Here is an 11,886-nt window from a genome sequence, read left to right on the forward strand (position 1 = left end):
CTTTGGAATGAGTTTTTTACACATATGGTAGAGGATTATCAAACAACTAACAATGCCATGGAATCAGACTTAACTAATATGTTGTTGAAGGACTTGAATGAACTCTTAAACCTGCATGGTAAAAAGATTGAAGATTATGATCTCCCATATTTACCCCCTAATACAATAGACAGAGGTGCAGTTCCGAGTATCATACAAGAGGAGTTAGCGATCGATATCCCCAATGAAGATATTGAATCTATTGCTAAGTTAAATAATGATCAAATGATTACATTCAACACCATTATGAATGTAATTGTTCAAAAACACAGTGGGGTATTTTTGTTGATGGTCCAGGAGGAACAGGTAAAACATTCCTTTATAGAACATTAATGGCAAGTTTAAGAAGTAGAGGAGAAATTGTCTTAGCAACTGCATCATCTGGTATAGCTGCAATATTGTTACCCGGTGGTAGGACTGCACACTCTCGATTTAAGATACCTATTGATATTCAACCGAGTTCCATTTGTGGTATTCAAAAGCAAAAGGATCTTGCAAATCTCATTAGAGTTGCTGCCGCAATAATTTGGGATGAAACACCAATGACAAACAAAAATTGTTTGGAAGCCTTAGATCGATCATTACAAGACATTTGTAGCAACAATGCTCCATTTGGTGGAAAACTTCTGATCATGGGGGGGGGGGGGATTTCGTCAAGTTCTTCCTGTTGTAAGAAAAGGTACTAAGGCACAAATGATTTCAGCGTGTATTGTTCAGTCTCATTTATGGAATCATACCAAGATTTTACATTTGCGTCAAAATATGCGATCATTGCATGATCAAGAGTTTGCAAAATTTCTTATTCGCATTGGTGATGGTGTTGAACCTACCAAACCAGATGACATGGTGAGGTTACCTTTACATATTGCAATCCCATGGGAAGGTGATCATTCCATACAAGTAATTATCCAACATATTTTTCCTAATTTAGAATTGCATGGTTGGGATGCCCCATATATGGTACAAAGAGCTATTTTGACACCAACAAATGATGATGTCCAAAAATTGAATGATATGATTATCGATCAGTTTCCAGGAGAAGAACATAATTTGTTATCGTTTGACGAGGTTGAAGGAGATAATCATAATTTATACCAACAAGAATTCTTAAACTCAATTGCACAAGGTAGTTTGCCACCACATATTCTAAAGATAAAAAAGGGTGCACCATTGATGTTGTTACGAAATCTAGATCCTAGATATGGATTGTGTAATGGGACCCGGTTATTATGTCGTGGTTTATTTATGAATATGTTGGATGTGGAAATCTTGACAGGAAGTAACGCAGGAAAATGTGCTTTTTTACCTAGAATTAAAATAAAAACATCTGCAAGTGATGGTCTTCCTTTTGTCCTTAGTAGAAAGCAGTTTCCTGTGCGACTAAGTTTTGCAATTACAATAAATAAATTACAAGGGAAAACCATTCCAAATGTTGGAATATATCTTCCACGACATGTTTTTAGTCATGGACAATTATATGTGACTTTATCCAGGGGTGTTTCACATACTACAACAAGAGTTTTAACCAGGGAAGGAAAATTGAAAGGAGAAGATGGTGACTACACAAAAAATGTAGTCTACAAACAAATTCTTTTATCGCACCCGCAGGTATTTATTAAGTACAATGGAAAAATTGCTCACATGTTGATTCCCATTTTGGTTACACGACATACCAAGCTTATATTGTATTATTTATATCATAGATAGATAATAACTAAATATAATTTTCTTTTGCTTTAATATACAGCCAAACTAGAACACGATGAAATCTTTCAATTATGTAAGGAGTTGAGACGAAAGAATGTTGAAACTTGCTTCAACATGAAAGTAAGTTATACTTAATCATTTATTTTATGCTTTTATGTTAGATATAAATGGGGTGATAGTTATTCTCACTATTCTTATGCAATAAATTTTAGATAACAAACTTTGAAGATAAATGGAATACATGGAAGGATGAACAAAGTATTTCATCCATTGGCAAACTCGACAATAAGGTGTATTTATCTTTTCCGTAATACGTATAAAAAAATTCTTGCACTTTCATCACTCTTTCAGTAACATTTTTATCATCCTCATTGAAACAGGTCAAAAAGTTTGAAAATTTACTCCATCGGTTGGAGCTCCACAGTGATAACAGATAAAACACAACTTTGGAAAATGGTGAAAAGAGAAATAATATCTCAAAGGATGGAGAGGTTTTTTAATTCATTTAAGAATATATTTACTTTAGATTATTTTTGAATGCATGAATTTAACTGCTATTTGTGGTTTATGTAAATAAAACCATATATATTTACTAAGTCCATTATTTTCCTTATTTACCAGAAATCCAGGTAATTCAGAAACAAGTCATAATTATTGTTCTACCAAATCTAGACTAAAACAAAGTATCTCCAGTCTCCAGGTATTATTTGTGTCGCAATAAACCATATTATATTCAAACGAGTCATATGTTCTTAATGTATTTCTTTTATAATATTTCGTCATGTATTTGTAGTTTTTTAAATCTCAAGAGCGCATTGATAAAGGGATGTACGAAGAATTGATTCGAATCTTTATGAGGTACGCAAAAGCTATATTACACAACTTACTATTAATTTTCTATCTTTTACTCTAAAAAAAATTTAATTTAAGAGTCTTACATTTTTTTCTTTAATACGGAAAACAATTGCAGGGAAAAAGAAAATACTTCGAATAGAGATTTCATGTTCGGCATTCCTCTTAAAGAACGTCATTGATTACATAGTATCAATATTACTTTGCATGCTTCGATATAATTTTGAATATCTTTATTTACCATTTTCAAAATGTAATAATATTATTTTTAATGCGACCTACAGTAGAAACCTCATCAAAAGAAAAACAAATATTTATTTTTCTCTGTTGTGCGCATTAAAAAAAGAGTAAAAATATATTATTCGTTTATTGAGCATGAGATTGTGTTAATGACAGAAAATTTAATTTTAGAGTTTTATAGTGTTTATTTGAAATTGTTGTGTACATATCAATTTTACAGTATTAGTATGAATTTTCTCAATATCATTTTAATTGTGATTTTTTGTTGTTTGTACTAATAAGCAATGGAAAAATATTTCAAAAGAAAATAAACAGAGCAATCATCAACTCCTAATTCTCAAACACATAATGTATATTTTTTGTTAATGTTGAAAGTGAGAAAATCTTTCAAAATTTTCATAACATCAAAAGTCGTTAGAACAATTGTAATATAAATTTATATTTTTGAAAATGAAATGTTATATTCATATTGACCCCACTACTTAAAATTTCTGGCTCTGTCACTGATGATAATGGTGCAAAACATGCAAAACAACAATAGATGTTCAATACTGCAAGGAAATGAACCAACCTACGGGGATGAGGTTGTCCCCAGTGAACACAAAAGTTAAGTTCTTTCCTTTTTTTATTGAGTCATTTCCTTTCTCCTTCCATTCCCGACTTCTTTCTTTTTGTTTGTTTGTTGCAAGCTACGGATGGAGATTGATGGACTTTAAGGTTGGAGGTTGGGATTTTTTAGGGTTAGTGTTGTTGTTCTTCAGTGTGAAAAACAACAACTTTAGAATTGTGAATTTGTAAATCATGACCATACCAAATTGTAACCTAGGGTTTTGCTTTTATAATGTAAAAATTAGGTCAAGTTTTAATTTGATTTGTGTTGTTTTAGGAAGATTAGATTTAGGTTTATTTGATTTGTAATGTTCAATTGTAACTGAAAATAAATAATAGAAAAAAAATTGTTTCGGTTTGTTTGATCCATTTGCAATTCTACTATTCACACTTTCTCTATTTTTTTGCGTGGGGCTTTGATCGAGTTGACCTGGATCTTGATTGGAATCAAAATAATAATAATAATAATAATAATAATAATAATATATCTAATAATAATAATAGTGAGACAAAAAATAATAATGTGAAAAATAGTAACACTAGTAAGAAAATGTAGTAATAATAGTCATACACTAATAGTACTTACAAAATTAAAAAAAATTAATAATCTCTCTCTCTCTCTCTCTCTCTCTCTCTCTCTCTCTCTCTCTCTCTCTCTCTCTATATATATATATATATATATATATATATATATATATATATATATATATATATATATATATATATATATATATATATATATATATATACTTCTCAGCCACCACCTAACCTTCTCCGACAACCACAATTCTCCCAAATCACCGTATAAACCACCATCGCCTTCAATGGTGTTCATCATATGATGAATACCCAAGCCAGAACCTCAACTAAACCTAAGAATCCTAGGCTAGAAACCCAAAAAACCATAGAACCATGGCAACCCTAAGTCTTCAACACATGAACTGTAACTGGTATAAGAACCCTAACCTTAATGATATGAACCATATCCTACTTTAAAGACCCAAACCCATAAACAACCTTTGTCCACCATGAATATTCATCATCCTGATGAACATTCATCGTCAACCTCGACCCCAAAACCCGAATCCAACCAGAAACAACAATATCTTACCCAGATCAACATCAATCCATCCCTAATCAACATATCTGATCCTCTTAAGCCTAAATCAAACAACATAACACAAATTCAAACCCAAATCTTCGACACCCTAAAACAAAACTCTCATATGTCTGACATCATACCAAACCCAACTACCATAAATCACATCAACCATAAATCCAACAAGCGCAACCACACAAAACAAACCCCTACCTTAAACAAAACAAACATGATAATCAGGGCCAGAGCTACCTTGTAGCAAGGGTGGGCCCATGCCTCCACCATAATGATCACTTATTCAATATTTATTATTATAAGTAATATATTAATATATTAATTGTAACAAAAATTAGGAATTGTTTTTTATAATGGCCCCCACTTAATAAATAATATTGAATAATTTAGTTTCTCACACACATCAATTATCGCATTGCATTAAAATATCCAATTGTTTGCTTTTTTTACTTAAAAATAATTAATTTTATATACTAAATAAAATAAATGCTTTAAATAAAATTAGAAAAATTCAAATTTTCTTTTCCTATTCCTATTAATTCTCTTTGATTCTTTCCCATTATACACAAATCATTAGTTTCTTCTCCATTGTTGATCTATTAAAAGATAAAAAAAATTTAATTTTAATATGTATTTTTATTATTGTAGTAAGAGTAAAATATATTATTACTTTATTGAGCTTGAGATTGTGTTAATGACAGTAAATTTAACTTTAGAGTTTTATAGTATTTATTTGAAATTGTTGTGTATATATCAATTTTATAGTATTAGTATGAATTTTCTCAATATGATTTTAATTGTGATTTTTTGTTGTTTTTACTAATAAGCAATGGAAAAATATTTCAAAGAAAATAAACAGAGCAATCATCAACTCCTAATTCTCAAACACATAATATATATTTTTTGTTAATGTTGAAAATGAGAAAATCTTTCAACATTTTCATAATATGAGAAGTCGTTAGACAATTTTAATATATATTTATATTTTTGAAAATGAAATGTTATATTCGTCTTGACCCCACTACTTAAAATTTCTGACTCCGTCAGGTTCAAAACATGCAAAACAACAATAGATGTTCAATACTGCAAGGAAATGAACCAACCTACGGGGATGATGTTGTCCCCAGTGAGCACAAAAGGTAAGTTCTTTCCTTTTCTTATTGAGTCATTTCCTTTCTCCTTCCATCCCGACTTCTTTCTTTTTTGTTTGTTGCAAGGTACAGATGGAGATTGATGGACTTTAAGGTTGGAGGTTGGGATTTTTTAGGGTTAGTGTTGTTGTTCTTCAGTTTGAAGAACAACAACTTTAGAGTTGTGAATTTGTATATCATGACCAAACCAAATTGTAACCTAGGGTTTTGCTTTTATAATGTAAATATTAGGTCAAGTTTTAATTTGATTTGTGTTGTTTTAGGAAGATTAGATTTAGGTTGATTTGATTTGTAATGTTCAATTGTAACCGAAAATAAATAATAGAAAAAAATTTGTTTCTATTTGTTGGATCCATTTGCAATTCTACTATTCACACTTTCTCTATTTTTTTTACAGCAATGCTATTCCTACACCACTTCCTACACCAAATACTTACACCGTATACACTGTTCACTGTATTTATACGGTGAACAGTGTATTTTAAAAATAAAATAATATTTTTATGAACAGTATTTTGAACAGTACATGAACAGTATGTGAATAGTACATGAACAGTACGCGTGAACATGACATGAACAGTACACGTGAACAGTGTCTATGAACAGTGACTTAAAATAGTGAAAAAAGTTTGTTAATTAAATATAAAAAATTGGTTAATGAAGTGACGAAGTTGGTTAATGAACGTCCAGACATTAAAAATAATTTTGAATAGCCACCAAAATTGGTTAATACAAGTTATAAAGTTGGTTAAAAAAATTATGAAATTGGTTAATAAATATTTACATAATAAAAAATAATATTAAAAAATAATATTTTTTTTATAAATATTTTTACATATTAAAAAAGTTATGAAATTGATTAATAAATATTTACATAATAAATATTTTTTTATCAAAATTGATTGATATGAGAAGAGAGAAATTAATAATAAAAAATTAAAACTTTATTGTATATGGTGTAGGTGTAGGAATATGGTGTATAGATATCATTTCTCTTAAATATATAGCGATTGTATCGTGCTTTAAATTGGTTTTATTTCAAAATATATTTTTCAATTTTTTTTATAAAAAGAATATGTTATGTATGAATTTATTATAAATTAATATAAGATGAATTTGGAAATGCATTTTTTATTAAATTTTAGGAAAAAATAAAATGAGTCTCACTTAAAACGTGTTTGTGAGAGATTCAGACTGCATACAAAAACTAGTGTAAATTTGGTACAAGAATGAAAATAACATCAACATCTAATAAAAAGTAACTTGAATGGAAGTACCTTAAATTTTGTCCCCAAAAATGGTTCCAAATCATGTTTCTTGTACATTTTGTATATAACATAATCCTGCTTCTACAATGGAAACAACTCATCCTTAAGAGGAGGACAAATCCATTGAATTTGAATATAAGTAATCTCCCACATATCATCATCTTCTCTAGGCTCCAACATTCCTTCATCTTTCATTTGTGTTATAATCTTCTTCAACAAATCAGGTATAATTTCACTCAATGATGAAGGACCATAATGTCCTAATTCAGCTTTCATGCATGTATCCATTCTTCTCAACACACCTAACCAAAATGCTCTAAATGCAGGACTCTCTGAAATCTGTTTCAGTGATTGTAAATACATAGCTGATAATAACTCCATTGCAAGTTTCAATGTTCCTTCCATACTTCTCATTTCCCTCTCAGCGTTTTCTCTTCTCGAATATTCCAACATTTTCTCATGTAACTCGTCAACCATTGCGAATATCACTAGGTTGAAATAGTTTATACAGTTGGATGATACATATAGCATTTCTTCTGCTAGGTTGAAGCTTTTGTGAAGTGAACAGACTGCATGGTTTCTTATCTCTTCTTGTCTTGATAAACTTGTTCTTCTGAATGCTTCGCCGAGTTTAACAAATAGGTTCATGTTATAGTTTGCGTTTGTAGGACCTCGGTAATTGTCTTCCATTGATGAACTACTATTGATGCTTGCTGCACTAATATTGCTACCTGGATCTGAGTATTGTGCTCTATGCCATTGAACCAACAGGTTCACGGAATCGGCTAATAGATCGAGTATCTTCTTTTTTTTCTCTATTGGACTGTTCTTCGCTAGGAAACAACCGAATGCGCAATCAATGCAGTACGCGTAGTTGTTTCGTGTTACGTTAGTGCCTTCGGAGAATAAAGATGCCAATGCCTCGATTCCGAGGTCATAAGTTTCGGGATGTCTCCATGCAACTGATAACAAATTGAGTACTGATTTCCATCCTATTTGTGTTTGCAAATTTGCAGGGTATTCGATGACTATTTTGCTCATCGTTTGAGATATGATCTCGTGACACATGTCGAGTATTTCTTTATCGAGTTTCCACATTAATGTTATGGATTTGAAAATGAACTCTTCAGCTAGTTTATCTTCTCTTGGTGTAGAAAAGAGTTTGAGACATACCTTGAGAAGGCCTAAAAGTGCTTTTTCGGCGAATGGAATTGGCGAGAACATTGGAAATTGAGCAACTGCTAGGAGATAGTCATGGAAATTTGCCCAAAATACTTGGAATCTATGAACATTGGCTAAAGAAATTGCAGTGATTAAATCCCAACAAAATCCAACAGTTTCTTCTTCTTCGACGGGCGTGCTAAACTTTTGGCCTTTTCCGGCTGCTGCGAATACCAAAGATCGACCGAGGTTTTGTAAACATTCTTTTGGAATGTTTGAACTACTTCCAAAGATGCTACCGATTCTGCACATTTTGATCATTTTGAGATTCTGTTCGAATTCGCTACCAAGTGTCAAACCGTCTTCTGTGTTTTCTTGCGAAAGAAGCGAAAGACGAGTCATGATGCTAGGAAACCGATGAGGTCCAAATTTATTATCGTCAGTTGGAGAAAAGGCGGCTGATCCAGGCGTTGTTGGTGCGTCGGCTGGCACGTCAAAATCAATGACTGATTGAGGGAGCAATCTGAGCCTTTTGAGTTTCAACAAGCAATCTACTATGTTCTTCCAACCTCCTCGAATCGAGTCTCGGAAATCATTCGCTAAGGTAAATACAGCAACTGTTGCGAGTCTTGGCTTTAAATCATGACTGAATGTAAACATGGTCTCTTCTGTTGAAGCATAAGGATTTAGCAGTGTTGTGAATTTGCAAAAAGATGTTACAAGTTCATCAAGTGTGTCTTCTATTCCATATTGCGCGATTCTCGCAACCGAGAATAGTCCTTCAATGCACTCATGCATGAGTTCCTCTTCATCTGCATGTTCAAAAAAAGACGAAAGAGCGGCTACCGAAGGACCGGCAATGCAGGCAAACATATCTCTACATATTCTATGATCGAATTCGCATTGCACGAAACTCTGCGTAACTCTCGATCTGTTTATGAGCTGAATCCACTTGCTTTGGCTCATGTCTATTGACACAATAGTTTGATCTAACACAATTGCATTGCTAGCAATAGATTGAAAAAGCTCAGAAAGATACTCTCTAGGTAAATCCTGTCCTGCATTGATTGCTCTATTGTTTTTGATAAATTCTTCTTCTGTCATTTTCTTCTTAACTTGTGGATTGTGTTGATCAGTGTTAAGCATAATTAAGGAATAGCATAAAATAAGAACAGTGTCTTTGCTTGCGAATATATCCGACGGTTGATGATCAAAGAATCTCTCAGAAAACGCTTCTAACACGCGTTGAATCTTTTGCGACTCGCCCGGTAACCTAAAACTCTCAAGATAAAATCTCAATCCAGGGTCAAGTCCCATACCATTGAAATAAAAAGTGTCTGTGAACTCCTTAAGAACTTGTAGGTAAAAGGCATCAGGGTCACCAAGAAATTCGCCGATCGCCTTTTTGTCTAAACCAGGCGTGTACCGAAAGAAGTAAGCATACGCCTTCGGATCAAGAGGATCGGAGACTAACTTAGCATGTTTCAAATACTCTAAGCCCTTTTTATTATCTCTATTGAAATGATTTGCAGCTATCAGTAACTTCTTTTTCTGCACTTTCGTGATTCGAACATGCTCGACCCAAGCTTCTAAGTCATCATCATCTTTTTCTTTTTCCTCCCAAAAAGGTGTATACTCAACCAATTGAGCTGTGTAAGGACCTAAAGGAGCTCTGTCATCAGCTTTATCAATATGATCTGCAATGTTGTGAATCATGATCAATAGTCCTTCAAAGGCTTGAATGTGTAAGCTTGTTAAGTGACCATTCAACGCAAACGAATGCTTGCATAGCAATCTTCCGACTTCTTCAAATGTGTTGCGGCAAAACGGATCGCAGTCGTAGTTCGCGTAGATTTCAACTATGAATGTTGGTTGTCTGCAGAAGTTTATTATACCTTCAACCGCAACTTCTTTCAGCTGAATTGTGGTTCCAAGAGTTGCGATTCTGATTAGAACATGTCCAAAGAATGCTTCTAATTGGAAACGAAGCGACCTGCGAAAAAAGAAGCAAATCAAAGATCATAAGAAGAAATGTCTTTTTGAAGTAAATACAAAATCATTTTTTTTCATCTGTGATTCGACTTTTTACCTTCGAAGAAAGTGATACGCATTCAAAACGGTGCTGCAAATCATCGACAAGACAAACGAACTAGACCAAGTTCCATAGTAAATCAAATGATGAAACAAATCATCTTGAACCATTCTCAAAAGCTTAGGGTGATTCCCTATCTTATCGCCGCTCAACTCAATAGCCGAGTTAATCAAGACCAAAGCGAAAATCTGAACATCTTCATCAGCTGTATGAGTAGTTGAACCATCTGCTTCAACTATAGACACAACATTCAACAATGAACACAGAAAATGAAATATATCTATCGCGCAACGAACGCCATAACCAGATTCCAAACCATCGCTATCATCAACATCATCTATGTCTGATTCAGAATCTCCTTCTCTGTCATTACCTTCGATTTCGGGTAACCTTGAATACACAGCTTGAATAAGTTCATGCATTGTGTATCTTGCACTTCTTTGTAGCAAATCTCCTCTATTCACAGATTGTTGAACAACTTGAAAACATGCATTTACAAGTGTGCACACAGCTTGATCATTGAGTAAATTTGAAGCTTTATGTTGCATTATCCCTGCCAAAACCTGTAGCATAAGCTTTTTTCAGCTTATTTTCATAATCTCTCTGGTAAAACTCATGAAAACACCGTATAACCTTGGTAGCACCGACACATCTGAAAACAGGTATGTGTCAATGTGTCAGTGTCATCGTGCCATGTCAGTGTCGTCGTGTCAGTGTCGTCGTGTCAGTGTCGTCGTGTCATAGCTTATAACTTATACGAAAACAATTCGACCTTATTAAATCTTTTAGTATAGAACTACATTATACACAACTACTTATATGACAAATGTTTGTGCTATAAACGGTGTATCCAAACCTGAAGTATCTTCATCATGACGGCATCTTCAGAAACAGGATCAGTTTTCTCAAGCCTACAATTAGTAATCCCCGCCACAATCGATTCCATAGCTTCTTTCGCGCCGGGAGTCCTATCATCAAACACTTGAAACTTTAGAATCTTAAGAATTGAGGAAAGCGCAACCCCCGTAGCAGACGCGGGAACATCATCGCTTTGAATAACGTCAAGGAAAGGCGAAAGATAAATGGAAGGATCGATAAACCGCCACTCTTGTTGAGGATTGAAAATGAGAGATCTAAGAGACCTTAACGAATTAACAATGGAAGAATCATAGGTTTCTTCCGGTGAAGAAATGTTATAGAGAGGACTGAATTCTGGATAACGACGTATAACTGCTAGAACTGCACCAACTTCAGTGTTTAACATGCATGATAATCCTAGTTGTCTTCTTTTTGATTTTGCTGTGTCTTTTTTCTTTTGGTTTGGATAATCCTCTAGTTCTTCATTTGTGAAATCATCTATAGTATCCATTTCGCAAAGAGATGAAAAATGTGAGTTTCTTGATGTGCAAGAAAAGTGTAAGTTGATAGAGTTTGGTTTCTCTGTGAGGATACAAAAATTATGGAGAGAGTTTTGTGGAGAGTATAGAAGACAAAGATGTTTGTGAGGATGCAAAAATTATGGGAAAATGTTGCCGGATAATTTGGTGAAGAAGTGGTATTGTGGTCTATGGAATTTTTCTATGGTTTCAAATTCCTAAAAAGGAAAGCAAAATTTTTGACAAATTTTAAAGGAAAGTTTTTGTTAGAGGACTA

General features: G+C 33.1%; 2 protein-coding genes across 2 annotated transcripts; one reads left to right on the forward strand and one right to left on the reverse strand.

Annotated features, from left to right (window-relative positions):
- Positions 1 to 801: 801 nt before the first annotated feature.
- On the forward strand, positions 802 to 2,780 carry LOC127092090 (uncharacterized). The gene is made up of 5 exons (XM_051030894.1): positions 802 to 1,594; positions 1,787 to 1,866; positions 1,959 to 2,036; positions 2,540 to 2,604; positions 2,717 to 2,780. Exons 1-5 carry the CDS (start codon positions 802 to 804, stop codon positions 2,778 to 2,780), a joined length of 1,080 nt encoding a protein of 359 aa, XP_050886851.1.
- A 4,281-nt stretch (positions 2,781 to 7,061) lies between these two features.
- LOC127115444 (ARF guanine-nucleotide exchange factor GNL2) lies at positions 7,062 to 11,611 on the reverse strand. Its single transcript, XM_051046989.1, has 3 exons — positions 11,090 to 11,611; positions 10,231 to 10,796; positions 7,062 to 10,134 (listed from the first exon to the last, which is right to left on the reverse strand). Exons 1-3 carry the CDS (start codon positions 11,600 to 11,602, stop codon positions 7,062 to 7,064), a joined length of 4,152 nt encoding a protein of 1,383 aa, XP_050902946.1. The 5' UTR covers positions 11,603 to 11,611.
- Between the last annotated feature and the right edge of the window lie 275 nt (positions 11,612 to 11,886).

This window comes from Lathyrus oleraceus, chromosome 1, assembly GCF_024323335.1.
Source record: "Lathyrus oleraceus cultivar Zhongwan6 chromosome 1, CAAS_Psat_ZW6_1.0, whole genome shotgun sequence".
NCBI classification, from domain to species: domain Eukaryota; kingdom Viridiplantae; phylum Streptophyta; class Magnoliopsida; order Fabales; family Fabaceae; genus Lathyrus; species Lathyrus oleraceus.